This window comes from Colobus angolensis, unplaced genomic scaffold, assembly GCF_000951035.1.
Source record: "Colobus angolensis palliatus isolate OR3802 unplaced genomic scaffold, Cang.pa_1.0 Scaffold125, whole genome shotgun sequence".
NCBI classification, from domain to species: domain Eukaryota; kingdom Metazoa; phylum Chordata; class Mammalia; order Primates; family Cercopithecidae; genus Colobus; species Colobus angolensis.
Window position 1 is genome coordinate 172689 of NW_012113697.1, and position 17561 is coordinate 190249.

General features: G+C 40.0%; 1 protein-coding gene across 4 annotated transcripts in view; it reads left to right on the forward strand.

The window, feature by feature from the left end:
• The window catches only part of LOC105505403 (Golgi apparatus membrane protein TVP23 homolog B), a 56854-nt gene that overhangs the window by 2628 nt on the left and 36665 nt on the right, over nucleotides 1-17561 (forward strand). For all 4 annotated transcript variants that reach the window (XM_011933224.1, XM_011933227.1, XM_011933225.1 and 1 more), the window contains exons 2-5: nucleotides 4446-4528; nucleotides 5983-6127; nucleotides 12716-12805; nucleotides 13949-14080. In XM_011933224.1, the coding sequence (XP_011788614.1) occupies nucleotides 4446-4528; nucleotides 5983-6127; nucleotides 12716-12805; nucleotides 13949-14080 (450 nt within the window). The remainder of the gene's footprint in view (nucleotides 1-4445; nucleotides 4529-5982; nucleotides 6128-12715; nucleotides 12806-13948; nucleotides 14081-17561) is intronic.

Here is a 17561-nt window from a genome sequence, read left to right on the forward strand (position 1 = left end):
ACGGTCTCATGTTCTTGTGTGATAATTGGACTGTCCGTGCTCCATTCTTAGGTCTCCCTGTCTACTGTGTCCTGGTTTCCATCTCCTCTTGCCTACCGGAAGGCATTGTTCCAGTAATTCTCTTTCTTGCATCGTCAATTTTTTAATCCTTTTAAACGTTTGTTCACATCAACATATAAACATGTTTTAATTTCTCTTACCTTAAAAAATGAAAACTTGACACCATATGCTCTTTGACTTGTCACCTCATTCTTTTTCCTTTAAAGACTTGTATCATATATACTTGTCTTTTAATTCTTCCATTCTCTCTTGTATTCATTCTAGTCAGCCTTTCTTCTCCTCTCCCAACCATACTGGAACTGAGGTCCCCGATGACCTGTTAAAAATACAATGGCTGGCCGCGGTGGCTCATGCCTGTAATCCCAGCACTTTGGGAGGCCGGAGTGGGCGGATCATGAGGTCAAGAGATTGAGACTATCCTGGCCAACATGGTGAAACCCCGTCTCTACTAAAAATACAAAAAAAAAAAAACAAAAATTAGCTGGGCGTGGTGGCCCTTGCCTGTAGTCTCAGCTACTCGGGAGGCTGAGGCAGGAGAATTGCTTGAACCTGGGAGGTGGAGGTTGCAGTGAGCCAAGATCATGCCACTGCACTCCAGCCTGGCGACAGAGTGAGACTCCGTCTCAAAAGGAGAAGAAGAAGAAAAAATACAGTGGTCACTTTTTGGTTTTCATCTTACCTGTGAGCGGCATTTCACACAGATGATGGATCCTCTTCCTGGAGGCACTTCGTTTGGTTTCCAGGACACTACCCCCTCCTGGCTCACCTCATGTTCCTTGGTACTTCTTTTTCAGTCCCCACTGCCTGTTCCTTCTTATCTTTGTGATCTCTAATTATTGGAATGCCAAGAATCTGTCTTAGCCATCTTTATCTTTTTAGTTGTTCAGGACAAAAACTTTGGAATCTTCCTTGATTCCTTTTATTTACCCTTCCTCCACCTCTCCAGTCAACCCATCAGCAAATCCTGTCAGCTCTACGTTAAAATGTATTTGGGATCTATTTTTCATCACCTCCACTTCATCCACCCTAGACCAAGCCATTACTTCTTGGCCTCGTGATTGAAGTAGTTTTCTAACCAGTCTCCTAGCTTCGTGCCTTTGTCCCTCCTTCCTCTCCCCTCCCCCTCAAGATTTTTACTACAGTAGCCAGAATTCTCTATTTAACAGGTGAGTCAGAACATGCAGTCTTACAGTTAGAACACTCCAGTGGATCTCCCTCTCAATGCTTTTTGGTTTTAAAAATACTAGCATCTTAAAATGTCCAAAATCAAACTGCTGATTTTGCCCCGAAATCTTTTGTGTCTTCCCCATCTTAGTAAATGTACATTAGTAAATGTAACTCCAAGAGTGCAAAGCTATTTGTCTTTTTTTTTTAATCTGTACCACTTACAGCAGTACCTGGCACTTGGTAGGCACTCAGTATTTGCTGAATAAATGAGAAGAAATCAGTCTTTCAAAGAGCAGGGTAAGAGAAGTGGTCTAGGTAACATGAACCATAAGTGCAAAAGAACCTGATGGGGCCTAAGTTTGGCGTGTTTAAGGAACTGAAAAGAAGGCCAGCCTGGATGTGGTGGCTCATGCCTCTAATCCTAGAACTTTGGGAGGCCAAGGCAGGAGAATTGCTTGAGCCCGGGAGTTTGAGACTAGCCTGGGCAACACAGCGAGACCCCGTTTCTGCAAGAAATTAAAATATTAGGTATGGTGGCTTGCAGTACTCAGGAGGCTGAGATGTAGAGCCTGCAGTAGTGACCCTTGATTGCTCCACTGCACTCCAGCCTGGGCGAGAGCCAGACCCTGTCTCAAAAAGAAAAAAAAAAAAAAAGCCAGTCTGGCAGGAGCTTAGGTACTGTATAAATTTCCTATTGGTACTGCAGCAGCAAATTCCTATTTACTATTGTAAAGTTCTGGTGGTCAGAAGTCCAGAATGAGGCTCCAGGGGTTAAACATCAAGGTGTGGGTAGGGGTTCTGGAGAATGAGTTTCCTTGCCTGTTTCAGCTTCTAAACACCTGGGATCCCTTCCCCATCTTAATGCCATCAGCACAGCGTATTTGAATCTCTGTCTCTGATCTCTACTTTGCTTGTTTCATCACCTTCTCTGACTCCTTTGTTTCTCTTGTAAGGACCATTGCGATCACATCATCTGGCCAGCCTGGGTAATCCAGGGTAATCTCTTGACCTCAAGATCCTTAACTTAATCCCATTTGTGAAACTCTTTTTGCCAAGTAAATTCACATATTCACAGGTTCCAGGGATTAGAACCTAAACATCTTTGGCAGGGGTGAGGAGGTATTCAGCCTGCCACAGTTCATGAAGGGTGAGTGGCCTGAGATAAGGTCTTAGAGATTGGCAGGTACCAGATCATGATAGATTATGATAGGGAGTCTGTTTTTTAGTCATAGTGCTGAGGGGTTTCAGTAGGGGAATGATATGATTTGATGTGAAAAAGTCTCCCTGGCTGCTGGATGGCGATTAGACTGTTGGGATCAAGAGCAGAAGGCCTCAGCTTTTTATTCATAACATCATACGGTGGATCTCAATCTTGGCTCTACATTGTGATCACACCTCAAAGCAATTATATCTGAACCACTGAGGGATGGACCCAATTATCAGCCTTTTTTTTTTTTTTTTTTAAAATAAAAAGAGCATTCTAATTGTAGCGAAGGTTGAGAACCACTAGTCTCATAGGTCTTAATCCATTTTACCTTTTCAGCCTTAGCTCAATAGGAGCTTCTCCCATCCATCACTTACTGCATGGGCTACTTGGCCATTTCTTAGACAAACTTCCTGTATTCCCACCTGTGCCTTTCAAAATATACCTAGTCTAGGGAGGCCTATGCGGACTATCAGGGCCCAGCTGATAAACTCTCCTCCAGAAAACTTCTCCAGTGTCCTGTAGTAGGAATGATTTGCTTCCTTCCTCAGCTCCCATTTGTACTTAGATTTCTCAGCCCTGATCACAGTCAGCTGTATATTATAGCCTCCTTTGCTTATTTACTCATGCCTTCAACAAATATTGTACCACTTGGCTGAATGCTCTGCTAGACACGAGGATTTATTACAATGCAAAGACAGTCCTGGTTGGGCGTGGTGGCTCACACCTATAATCCTAGCACTTTGGGAGGGTGAGGTGGGCGGATCACTCGAGGTCAGGAGTTTGAAACCAGCCTGGCTAACATGTTGAGACTCTGTTTCTACTAAAAATACAAAAATTAGCTAGGCTAATTAGCTGAGATACACTCCTGTAATCCCAACTACTGAGGAGGCTGAGGCACTAGAATCACTTAAACCCAGGAGGTGGAGGTTGCAGTAAGCCGAGACCATACCAGTGTACTCCAGCCTGGGCGACAGAGCAAGACTCCATCTCAAAAAAAAAAAAAAAAATAAGGCTAAGGTTGTAAAAGGAAGCAATGCTTTGGGAAGGTAGAGGATTGAAGGGGAGATTCAGGATCAGGGTTCTTAAAATCTTTTTTGCCTAATAAGTGGCCTTGAAGAAGTTTATATGCATATGCTGATTAGAAAGATTCAGTAGAGGCCGGGCTCGGTGGCTCATGCCTGTAATCCCAGCACTTTGGGAGGCCGAAGCGGGCAGATCGCCTGAGGTCAGGAGTTCAAGACCAGCCTGGCCAACATCGCGAAATCCCATCTTAACTAAAAATACAAAAATTAGCTGGGCGTGATGGCACTCACCTGTAATCCCAGCAACTTGGGAGGCTGAGTCTGGAGAATCGTTTGAACCCAGGAGGCGGAGGTTGCAGCGAGCCAAGATCATGCCATTGCACTCCAGCCTGGGTGATGAGCAAAACTCCATTTCAACAACAACAACAAAAAAGAAAGATCCAATAGATAGACTTGAAGGTAGAAGAAAATGTAAATAAAGGGGAAAATGATGAAACAAGTCCCCGAGGAGGTATGAAAAGAAGTTATTCTGAGCACAAATAATTGGTTTAACCTTGGATAAGAAGAGAAGGAGTTGTGAGAAGGGATCATGGAACTAAGGATGCAGTCAGATGATTTTGTGAAGGAGCCAGAAACCTTGAGATTATCCCCAGTAGCCTCGGTTTGCTCTGTGACTTGGGAGAGAACAGGTGAGGATAGGTGTTAAGTTTGTAGTAGCATCACCTGCACCCCAGAGTGTTCTCAGAAAGTGCAGCCTACGGGCAGGAATGGAGCAGCTGAGACTTGTATTATTACCTGGGGTTTTTGCCAGATGATTTGAGGAGGGTAGGATGGAGGATCTGCATGTGTCCTTTTCCTAGGTTTTGAATTCCTGATGCTGTAACCACATTATTTTATCTTCTATTTTGATGAGTATGCAGTTTTGCATGCAGTGACTGTGTAAACACTGAATATCCTTTTGCTTCTTGACCATTTATTTTTCCTGCTAGGATAGTAATGATGACACTGAAGATGTTTCCCTGTTTGACGCAGAAGAGGAGACGACTAATAGACCAAGAAAATCCAAAATCAGGTAGGAGGAGAAGTTGCATGAGCTGTGTTAGTGTCCAGTGCTGTTCTGTATGTATGTCGTTGTTTCGCTGTGCTTGTGAATACTGCATGTTGCTGGTTTGACAACATGCAGTATTTAGTGTAAGACCAAGATGACATTAGATTTTCTTGTGAATAATTAGCATATGGAATTTTACTTAATACTGAGTTTTAAAATTAGCAAATCCAATTATTTGAACACCTGTGTTTTAATTCTTTGCTGTTTTCCAAGAATGTACCATTTCTTCATATAGTTTCTATAGATATGTTACATTTTGATTTATTGTGCACGTTTCAAAATCACATGACATTTCTATTCTAAATTTAATTCTCTCTAAAGAAATTCACTTACTGAAAGCAAATTCTATCTGAACCCTGCTAAAATGCTGTTTTTCACTTTTCTTTCATCTTTCATGCCAGTCACAAAAGACCACATATTGTGTGATTTCATTTGTGTGAAAAGTCCAGAATAGGCAAATCTGTAGAGACAGAAGATAGATTAGCTGTTGCTAGATACTGAGGGGTTTGAAGGTAAATGGGGAATGACTGCCAGTGGGTACAAAGATTCTGTCTGGGGTAATGAAAAGTTGTAAAATTGATTGGCGTGATGGTTGTACAACTCTGTGAATGTACTACAAACCATTACAAACCATTAGATTGTTTACCTTAAGTAAGTAAATTGTATGATATGTGAATTATATCTCAAAAAAGGTGTTAAAAAACAAGAAACAGGCTGGGTGCAGTGGCTCACGCCTGTAATCCCAGCGCTTTGGGAGGCCGAGGCGGGCGAATCACGAGGTCAAAACATTGAGACTATCCTGACTAACACGGTGAAACCCCCTCTCTACTAAAAAAAAGTACAGAAGTCTGCTGGGCATGGTGGTGGGTGCCTGTAGTCCCAGCTACTCAGGAGGCTGAGGCAGGAGAATGGTGTGAACCTGGGAGGCAGTTTGCAGTGAGCCGAGATCGTGCCACCACACTCCATCCTGGGCGACAGAGCGTGACTCCATCTCAAAAAAAAAAAAAAGAAAAGAAACAAAACAAGAAACAACCTACCTGATAACTTTGTCTTAATTTCTGAAGTGATTTCTGAGGGCTAAGGAATTCTTCTGGCATGGTTGGAAAATATGATTCAGATTCTAAGATACAGTTTCCTTATTTCTCCAAGCGAGGTAAAGTTCTTTATTACATATTTTGTGAAAGTTTATATTCAATGAAGTGTTAAAGTCATCTGTGCACAGTGTATTTTCTGTGACAACAGGGCCTAGTCAAATAGTGGGACTTAAGAAAAAGAGAGCTAGGACGTTTGCTTCCTCCTAAAGTCATCTCTTTTATTTTGACAAAACTTCACAGTTACACCATGTCTAAAACATTTTTTCTCTACATTTGCTAGTACCTGTAGTAAAATGTAATTGCATATTGTGTTTTGGTTTTCAGACATCCAGTAGCATCATTTTTCCACTTATTCTTTCGAGTCAGTGCAATCGTCGTCTACCTTCTCTGTGAGTTGCTCAGCAGCAGCTTTATTACCTGTATGGTGACAATTATCTTGTTATTGTCGTGTGACTTTTGGGCAGTGAAGGTAATTTTGATTGTTTTTATTTGAAAATTATATTTAATATGAAAATGATGTATAAAATAATGAGAACATTTTGCGTTAGAATTAATCTTTTGTTACTTCAAACCTTGTCTGTGTTAAAGTGCTAGATATATCAAATTGCATGTAGTTTTTTTTTCATTTTTTCCCTTTGACAAGATGAGACATGTAGGTTACTGTGCTGCTGATTTTTCTGTGCCATATTCTAACCTACATGAGCTTTAAAGTCAAATAAACAAATGTGACTAGCAACCATAGACCCTCCAATGTTGCTTCTAATCCATACCATGGGTTTTGCTTCAGGCTTACCTGTAGGTGTGCTATATGTAATTTCTAGATAAGGCCTCAGTGTAGGTTGTCCACAAATACTTAAAAAATACCTACCTTTTGCAGAGACTCCTATGGATGCTTTAGGGCAGTGTTTCTCAACCAGAGACAAGCTTGCCACCCACTGAATATTTGTCAGTGTCCAAAGACATTTTTGGTTGTCATGACTGGAGGTGGGAGGAGTGTGCTATTGACATCTAGTGGATAGAGGGCAGATGTGCTGCTAAATATCCTAACACGCAGGACAGCCCCCTGCAACAAAGAATTACCCAAAATGTCAGTTGTGCCAAGGTTGAGACACCCTGCTGTAGGGGATAGAAAGGAGTGTAAGAAATGGTTTTAAACTCAAGAACAATGATTAGAGAGATGGATGGATGGATAGATAGGTACATGGATAGATAATCAAGTAAGCATAATAAAATATTAAATATGGACTCTAGATGATATTTGGGTATTCACTGTAAAATTTAACTCTGTGTGTTTGAAAATATTCATAGTAAAATAGTGGAGAAAAAAAATCAAAGGCTAATTTTGGAGTTTCAGAGACATATACTGATTCAAAGACCAGTAAGATGTTACAACCCTATTCATACCCACCAATGTATCCATTTTTAGATCTTTTAATTCTTGTTTTATTTTTTTTGTGATGGAGTTTCACTCTTGTTGCCCAGGCTGGAGTGCAATGGCATGATCTTGGCTCACTCACAGCAACCTCTGCCTCCTGGGTTCAAGTGATTCTCCTGCCTCAGCCTCCCGAGTAGCTGGGATTACAGGCATGCACCACCATGCCTGGCTAGTTTTTTTGTATTTTTAATAGACACTGGGTTTCTCCATGTTGGTCAGGCTGGTCTCGAACTTCTGACCTCAGTGGATCTGCCCGCCTTGGCCTCCCAAAGTGCTGGGATTACAGGCGTGAAACACCGCGCCTGGCCATCTTTTAATTCTTATAGATATCAGAAGTGGTTGGCTTGGTGATGGCCAGTTTCCATAGGCCACATAATGCCGAGAAGGAAGATTTCAGTGGTCTGTTTTCTTTAGGTTTTTCTTTTGTCCACTCTTCTTTGGCTTGCATTTCTTTGAATTTCTTCTATTACTTTATGCTCTAAAGTATTTAGTACATACCTACTCACAGTTTTGATATGCGTTTCTTTTTGTTGTTCATAAAATTTCTGTTCAGCCAAATAGAATATGCTTTCCAGTCAGTTCTTCCTGGTAATTTCCAAACTCTTAAAATTTTTCTGGGTTTAGAGTTTTAAAAAACGTGATCAAAATAGTTTATTTTCTGATAAGGTTTTGTTTTGTTTGTTTGTTTTTTTTTTTGTTTTTAAACAAGGGCTTAAAAAATGGCACCCTTTTATCCTTGGAAAAATTATAGATAGCCAAATAATGGAGATATGAAGCAAAATTAAGTCAAGAATAGGGAAGTTATTAAGTGGACTTCGGATAAGCAGGGTTCTGAAACAGTTAAAATAGAGATGTGTCATAATTGTTATAAATCTCAATGTACTTACTAAAAAAACAAAAAAGCAATCTTTATCTAAACCCCTAGGTGTCCAATCTTTTGGTTTCCCTGGGCCACAGTGGAAGAAAGAATTGTCTTGGGCCACACATAAAATACACTAACATTAGGTGATGAGCTTAAAAAAAAAAAAAAATCACACACAAAAATATCTCATAATGTTTTAAGAAAGTTTACGATTTTCTTGGCCAGGTGGTGGCTCATGTCTGTAATCCCAGCACTTTGGGAGGCGAAGGCAGGTGGATCATGAGGACAGGAGATCGAGACCATTCTGTCTAACATGATGAAACCCCGTCTCTACTAAAAATACAAAAAAATAATTAGCCGGGCGTGGTGGCGGTCACCTGTAGTTCCAGCTAACCTGGAGACTGAGGCAGGAGAATGACGTGAACGCGGTAGGCAGATCTTGCAATGAGCTGAGATCGCGCCACTGCACTCCAGCCTGGGCGACAGAGTGAGACTCTGTCTCAGAAAAAAAAAAAAGTTTATTAATTTCTCTTGGGCCACATTCAAAGCTGTCCTGGGCAGCATGAGGCCTGTGGACAGAGGGTTGGATAGGCTTGCCCTAGGTAATGTTAATGAAGATAAGAGGTAGAGAACGGAAAATAATTTAAAGGTATGTTTAAATGCTAAAGCTTATATTGGTTTTTATTTTATTCTTCACTCTGACAAATTGAGTAAAAAAGGTTAAATAATGGTTTTAAAAATTTAATGACAACTATTAGTAAAATTTAAAACAAGTCATGTATCTTCTGAAACATTAGAGAAGATGGAGCAAGTAAACAGTTCATAGAGCAGAAGAAGGAAAACAAAGCAAGTGTCAAGGAAGCTTAAATCAGAAAGCACATGTACAAGGTGATGTAAGTAATAGCAAATTCATTATAATAGTAAATGTAATTTGATTAAAATACCCATTTAAAGACAAGAATATTAAGATCGGGTCGGAAATCAAAGTCCAAACAAAAGATCTAACCACATTAATGACATTAGAAAAAATAAAAGAAGGCAAAGATAACATCAGATCAACTCAAACAAAAAGAAACTTGGCATTGTATGATTATCAGATGAGATGTGAATCAGAGTAAGAAAGCACAAAGAGGAACAAAAAAAGTCATTTTATGAATCACAGTGAAGATCATTCAGAGTAAAATTATATCAAACTATGTATTTAAAAAATTAGAAATATTAGAAGATAGAAAAGCATTATGATAAGTCTAACAAACTACAATCTTTAACAAACCAAAGTGCCAAAAAATAACTAAGGTCTGAAGGATCTGAATGAAATAATTAGCAACATCAATTTAATAGCAGTTTTTGGGACTTTGTATGACAGAATACGTTCTTGTAAAGTGCCTGTGGAGCATTTACAAAAATTGACTAAGTATCACTGTGAAGAAAATCTAAGTAAAATTGCCCAGAGCACCTACATTTTCTAGTCCAATGAAACAGAACTAGAAATTAATAGAAAGTGGTTGTCAAAATTGGAATTCTTTTTAAAAAGCCAACTGCTATGTAATTGGGTTTAAAAGGAAGCAAAAAACTGTAAATATAGGTTATTTATACCTTAATGGTGATCATTTACAGTCAAGCTTTCTGGATATGTCAAAAACTGAATTCAGAGGGAAAAGAATAGAAAGAGGGAAAATAATGGACTACTTGAATCCAGAAGTTTCAGAAATAAGCTATAAGCCTGAGAAATTAGGAAAATAAGCTAATAAAGATAAAAACAGGAAAGAGTTGGAAAATGGGAACATGGAAGAGTTCGAAAGTATTCTGAGAGCATTCTTTGAAAATACTTCTGGTTTAGGTCTCCCTTGCCAGCTCTTTTTTTTTTTTTTTTTTTTTCACTTAACATCTCTCCCATAGGAATTTTGGTTTCATAAGACTCTTCCTTTTCTTCTCCTGTATTCCTTTCCTAAGGAGTGCCATCTGTGCTTCTGGTTTTGACTGCTGATCTGTAAGCTGTGTTGCCTCCCAGATCTGTATCTCCATTCAGGTTTGTCTTCACAACTCAAGGCCTCTCCATGTGTCTTCTTCACGTTTTTATGTGGCTGCCTTGAAGGCATCTCAGATGTTTTTTTTTGAGATGAAATCTCGCTTTGTCGCCCAAGCTGGAGTGCAGTGGTGTGATCTCGGCTCACTGCAACCTCCGCCTCCCGGGTTCAGGCGATTCTCCTGACTCAGCCTCCTCGGTAGCTGAGACTACAGGCATGTGCCACCATGCCTGGCTAATTTTTGTATTTTTAGTAGAGACAGGGTTTCGCTATGTTAGCCAGGCTGGTCTTGAACCCAAGTAAGCCACCATGACTGGCCAGGCATCTCATCTCTTAACATATGTAAAATACTACTTGCCATCTTCCACTCCCCATTCTTCTTCTTTAAGTGTTCCCTTTCACGGGGTCTGGAATCACTATTTTTTTTGAGACGGAGTCTCGCTCTGTCGCCCAGGCTGGAGTGCAGTGGCCGGATCTCAGCTCACTCCAAGCTCCGCCTCACGGGTTCACGCCATTCTCATGCCTCAGCCTCCTGAGTAGCTGGGACTACAGGCGCCCGCCACCGCGCCCGGCTAATTTTTTGTATTTTTAGTAGAGACGGGGTTTCACCGTGGTCTGGATCTCCTGACCTTGTGATCCGCCCGCCTCGGCCTCCCAAAGTGCTGGGATTATAGGCGTGAGCCACCGCGCCCGGCCCTTATTTTTTTTACTTAAGCAAACCAGAAGTGTATCAGTTGCCTCCTTCCTACTCCATAATGACCAAGTCCCATAAATCCATAGATTATACTTTATTCATTAGGGCGTCAGTGCCTACTACTCTATCTGGAATGCTCTTCTTGCTCCCACATCACCTTAATACAGGGATTCCTAATCTTTTTATCTGAGGTTTCACTTTCTGTGGTTTCAGTTACTGTAGTACACTATACTAAACAGTAAGATATTGCGTGAAGAGAGAGAACCACATTCACATACATTTTATTAGATTATGTTGTTATAATTGTTCTGTTTTTATTTCTTGTCATTAATCTCTTACTGTGCCTTACTTATAAATTAAACGTTATCATAGGTATGTATGTATAGGAAAAAATATAGCATATATAGGGTTTGGTATTATCCGTGATTTCAGGCATCTTCTGGGGGTCTTCGATTGTATACCCTGCAGATAAGGGAGGACTACGATACTTTATAAATTTATTAATGGTAAGATCTAATGGCAGGTCTAATAACTACTTTCACAGCAGTAGTGAGCATAAACAGTATTTTGAGATAACTGCAGCAAGTATAGTATGAAATGAAAAATGTCTGTGGTTTCTATTGTGTCAGGGTGTTTTTAATTTTATCTATATTCGTAGTTTGTTATCTCCATTAATAATTTAAAGATACGCTAACTACTTTCAAAGCAGTGGTGAGCCTAAACAGTATTTTGAGGCTGGGCGCGGTGGCTCACTCCTGTATTCCCAGCACTTTGGGAGGCTGAGGCCGGTGAATCACCTGAGATTAGGAGTTCAAGACCAGCCTGACCAACATGGAGAAACCCCGTCTCTACTAATTAGCTGGGCGTGGGGTGCATGCCTGTAGTCCCTGTTACTTGAGAGGCTGAGGCAGGAGAATCACTTGAACCTGGGAGGCAGAGGTTGCAGTGAGCTGAGATTGCCCTATTGCACTCCAGCCTGGGCAACAAGAGCGAAACTCCATCTCAAAAACAAAAAAACAAAACAAAAAACAAAAAACCTACAATATTTTGAGGTAACTGTAGCAAGTATAGCACAAAATAAAAAAAGTCTGTGATTTCTGTTTTGTCAAGGTGTTTTTTAATTTTACCGACATTCGTAGTTTGTTGTCTACATTCGTAATTTAAAGATATGTTAAATTTCAGCCAGAGGTTAATGGAAACGAAGATGACATTTTTTTTACCCATCGAAGTTCACAGAACCACTGAATCTATTAGTGGACATCATTAATTAAACATCCCCGGTACTATTGATTCTTATTTATTCTTTAAATTTCATTCCAAATGTTGATTCCTCAGAGAGTCATTTTCTGATACCCAGACTAGATCAAATTTCGCTGTTACACTCTTCAATCATCCCACACTTTTCCCTTGCAGGACTTAACCTCAGTTGATAATGGTACATTTGTACATTGGTTGTCTGCTTCCTCTTCACCTCTTTCTCTGAGAAAAGAGATGGTATCTGTTAGTCACTGTTGTATTACCAGCACATAGTAGATGCTCAGTAAATATTTGTTGAGTAAATAAACGCTAGGAAAGCTATCAAAGGAATTTGTTACCTTAGTAAATAGGAAAAGAGCTTGGTACACTCGAGAGACTGACTGAAGGCTAGTGTGTATAACCATTTTTGGGGATATATAGTTGTAAAATATATGTAGCTATAGTCAGGATGTAAGGTAGGTCACAGTAACCAAATAGCAAGGAGTTTAGGGAAAATTAGGGAACTGGAGAAAGGGCAAATTGTTCATGAGGGAAAAGAGAAGGGGTAATGTTTATGGGTAGACTTGTGGCTTGCTCTGTTACCTCTACCTCTACTAGTACTGCCATTATCATTTTACTTAATCATTTAGCCAGGCCTGATATATAGTAGTCTTTGCTAACTGGATATTATGGAGGTAAAGCTGAAGGTTTTTGTTTGTGAAATGTTACACTAAGATATGAGCTGATGATAGATCTTTAAATAATACTTTTAAAATGTGTCTGTTTACATTAATCTTCACCAGAATGTCACAGGTAGACTAATGGTTGGCCTACGTTGGTGGAATCACATTGATGAAGATGGAAAGAGCCACTGGGTATTTGAATCTAGAAAGGTAAAGTGCCTTTTTTGTTTTAAATAGTGTTATCAGCTAAATTATTTGTAGGTTATATTTAAATATTAGAAGATGAAGTATTCAGAATTAAAAACACTCAGCAAATCGCTTGGCATGTCGGTACTAAAGGAGATGATGGCCTTCTAGAATTTAATGCATTTTTCTGTCTAGTTCAGACCAGAAACAAGCAATACACAGAACAGAGTACTTTGAGGAAAGACACTAGATCAGCGTTTATACAGTGTGCTAAGCTGCCTGTCAGGGACTGCTGATAAAATACCTCTGTGTTGCCTTCGTTAGTATCTCCATGAATCCCTCTATGCCCAGCAGATAACTGCTTTCAATATCTTGTTCTGTCTTTGCTCCTGTGGTCGTCTTTCCTTTCTGGGCAGGAAAAAGGAGGAGGAGGAGTGCAACTGGATAGAAAAGCTGATCAGAGCACTCTATTCTTCAAGCTTCTGCCTTCAGGAGCCCTGGGGGTCCCGGTCTGTTTTGGGTTAGCCTGCTACACTATAGTGAATATTCACTTTCCTCGTGGAAATGAGTTTTGGAAGCAGAGGACCAAATTCTTGGCAACAGTACATCAAGGGTATTGACAAGTTATTTTAAGAAAGTAGCACTGTGTTCAATGAGCCTGTATTCTTTTATATTATAGAATCTACCTTGGACACAACTTACCACCCTTATAAATTCCTGGGGTATTGCTAAGACATTTTGATAATTGTCTTGAATCCCTTAATTCCATTTTTTTCCCCCTCTGGATGCTAATTTGACCTTTTAGTCTCCAGAGTGATTATAACTGTGATTTCCTTGATCCTTACTCAGAAAGGTATCATTTAGAGCTTCCTTATGAATAAGTAGTACAAGTGCAAGAAGAAGTGAAGCCTATCAGAGACCACTCTTTACTGTCATGTGTTGTGGTAAACCATCCATCCTGTCCTGAAAATGCAAAATTCTTGAGTTAATGTAGATCAGTTCCTAAAATTACAAGAGTGGAAGTCATGTTTTTTTGGCTTCTGACTTAGGACTTGGGCTGTCTGTATTAATATTTGAACTTGTGAGTAATATGTTTTTTATTAAACATGTTGAACTTTTTATTGCTAAATCTCACAACATGATTATTGAATTTATGTTCTTTTATAGGAGTCCTCTCAAGAGAATAAAACTGTATCAGAGGCTGAATCAAGAATCTTTTGGTTGGGACTTATTGCCTGTCCAGTGCTGTGGGTAATATTTGCCTTTAGTGCACTCTTCTCCTTCAGAGTAAAATGGTTGGTGAGTATCAATGTAGAACTTTCAAATAATCCATTAAGATGTCTGATGGTAATCATAGGAAGCAACAACCAAGTCCTTATCATTAGGGATCTATCTTGAATAGGCAGCTTCATCATATAATTTCCAAGTTTTGCTCCCAACTCTACCTTTCTGTATAATACTGGAGAAGAGACCTAAAAGACCCCTTCCCACCCATTTTCTAGGATATTAGTGGTCTTTTCTGGAAATAATGGTTGGTAATCTGTTTTGGTTACCTATTGCTGCATAAGAATTCACCGCAAAACTTAGTGGCTTAGAAAAACAACAGCCATTATCTCATAGTTTCGATGGGTCAGGATCTTGGGAAGGGCTCTGCTGGGAGATTCTGGCTTGAGGTCTTGAGTAGTTGCAGTCACACAATAGTTGGAATGATTGGGGGTTGTGAGCCATCTCCTCTTCATGAGATCCCATGGCCTCTCCACGTGTTTTTCCATGTGCGTTAATTTGGGCTTCCTTATGGCGTGGTGGCCTGTGGGGGTGGGACTGTTTACGTGGAGGCCTAGTACTTCACTTGTGGGGTGTTCTAGCTCATAAGCTTTTACAATCTAGCCTAAGGTGTCATAGTATCACTTCTGCTGCCCACCCACATTCAAGGAAATAGGAATTAGGCTCTACTCTTGATAAGGAATAAGAAGGTGCTAGAAGACTTTGTGGAAGAGGAGATATTCTTGCTGCTGTCTTTGGAAAATATAGTTTGTCACTTGACCCAATTTGTAAGTCTTATTCTTTCTTTTATATTATTTTTTCTTGTTCTGTCTTATATCTGATACCAGTAAATATTGTGTGAAAAAATGTCACACAATATTTACTGATATCAGGTATATTTTGACCTTAATTACGTTTTTCCTCCTAATTTGTAGTATTTTTTAAATTTTGTTTTGCGATACAGGTTCTTTTTTTCTTCTTTTTTTTGAGACGGAGTTTGGCTCTGTCGCCCAGGCTGGAGTGCAGTGGCCGGATCTCAGCTCACTACAAGCTCCGCCTCCCAGGTTTATGCCATTCTCCTGCCTCAGCCTCCCGAGTAGCTGGGACTACAGGTGCCCGCCACCTCGCCCAGCTAGTTTTTTGTATTTTTTAGTGGAGACGGGGTTTCACCGTGTTAGCCAGGATGGTCTCGATCTCCTGACCTCGTGATCCGCCCGTCTCGGCCTCCCAAAGTGCTGGGATTACAGGTTTGAGCCACCACACCCGGCCAGGTTCTTTTTTTCTTTGTGCGTGCTCATACATTCATACTTCTTTGGATTTGGAAACTTACTATCTTTTTCAGTTCTTCTAGTAGTTACCTTTAATTACTTTATATGTTTATATCATTACCCTCTTTCATGAATTAGGAAATTTATTCAATATTTGTAGATTTCCTGCTCTGGAAAATGGGAAACTTTACACTCATATGGTTTCTTTAACTTCTCCCTGCTCCTACCTCTAGAGTTTTGCTTATTGTAGTCTTATTTTAGTCCTTCTAGTGGTTTTCTTTGTAACATTAATTAATGTACTTAAACCTGTTTATTGACTTAATAGACTCTGTTTAGAAAGGGAAGAAAATAAACGCTCATATTCCTTCCTATGAGTCTCCTCCTTTCTTTCTTGTTTGTTCCAATGTTATTTTTGTGTTACCAAGTATTACAATGGTTACCTTTTGAAAACATATTTCTTAGTGGGTGTTAAGTCTTTGATCTGTTTTTTAAAAAAATCGATTCATTGCCTATCACCAGTCTTACTGCAGCTTCTCCTTTTACTTATTGGTTGGTTACATTTTCTTTTGACTCATGTTTAAACATATGAGCCTACTGACCATTTTTGAATGATGACCTGGCTGGATTAATATTCTTGGGTCACAGTTTGTTTCCTTTTGGAAGATGCTATTCCATCGTTTTCTTATAATGAATATTTTGGAGAAGTCTGAGGCCAGGCTTACTTAACCTTTGTAATCTCTCCCCATAAGGTTTTGTTTTGTTTTTTTTAGTTTGTGTAACCCGGATGTATCTGTATTTATCTTTCCATATCAATTTTCTGGAGCCTGTGTGCCTTTCTGAGACAGGCAGTCTAAAGTTTTACTTGGAATCAGGAAAATTTTTTTCTGTTAAATCTTTGCATTTATTTATGTTCTATGTTTTGACCTTTAATTTTGAAGTATTAGTTATGTCTATGTTGGATCATTTTTATTTGTTCTCGTCTACTATTTTCTTGTTGCTGTAATTATTCATTTCCTTATTTATTCAGCAATTTTAAGAGTTCACTGTTATGTCAGAGCGGTCTGGGGACACAGGGATAAGTTAGGGGACAGGTAAACAAGATGACTGTTCCAGTAGAGCTTGTGTTCTCGTGGCAGGTAGACAGACAGTAAAAAATACAGTAGGGTATGTTACTTAATGATACAAAGTAATGGGGTAGAGAGGGCAGAGGAGAGAACAGTAACTATTTTAGGTGCTCAGCTAAGGCTTCTCTCTGTATTTCCTTAGCTTTGTCAGCTCCGTTTTCATCTCCTGTTATCTCATCCTCATGCTTTTTGAGTTCTTATCTTTAGGTTTTTCTATATGGTGAAGTATTCCCAGGAATGCTTTTATTTTGATTTTTTTTTTCTTTCTGAGTAGATTCTTCACCTATCTTCTGTATACTGTGCTGCTTTTTTCTTTTGCTATAGTTTTGCATAAATGCACTTCCCTTTGTTCTTATCCATTTTGCTTATCCTTACAGTGACAGCCCTGTCCAGCCGTTCTCTTTCTGCTGGTTTAGTGAGGGTGAATCTTCCTTGACCACCTTCCCCTGATGTCTGAGGCATGTGGCTGCTGCTCTGAGCTGGAGTTGCAGTGCTGGGTTTGGTGGCATTAAGACACAGGTGTGAGGTGCGAGGTGGAGAACTCGCCAGGCTCTGGCTGTCTTGGCTGGGCGGCCTGGTTTTGCGTTCTCTTCCTTAGTGGAGCTCTTGTCTCCTGGTTGGCTGTGCACTCTCCTCTGGTTCTTCCCTTCTGCTTTGGATTGTTTGTGAGACCTTGGAGTTTTAGCATCCATCCAGGAGAGTCAGCCCAGTCTTTTTCTAGCAGTGTCTCTACTTCCTTAAAACAAAACAGGGAGAGGTTATGTGAAAGCCAGTTTGATCCTGTGTTAACCTACTTATGCCTAGTGTTCCATTATTGGAACGCTAAGCATGTAGGAGTTATTTATATCCTACTGCTCAAGGTCATCACCAAGGTCTGATTTTTCACTCATGCAAAAATTCACAAAATTGCAACCTACAGCATAAATGGGTTAAGACTGCCGGGTATAGTGGCTCATGCCTGTAATCCCAGCACTTTGGGAGGGCTGAGGCGGGCAGATCACGAGGTCAGGAGGATTGAGACCATCCTAGCTGACATGGTGAAACCCTGTCTCTACTAAAAATACAAAAAATTAGCATGGTGGCAGGCGCCTGTAGTCCCGGCTACTTGGGAGGCTGAGGCAGGAG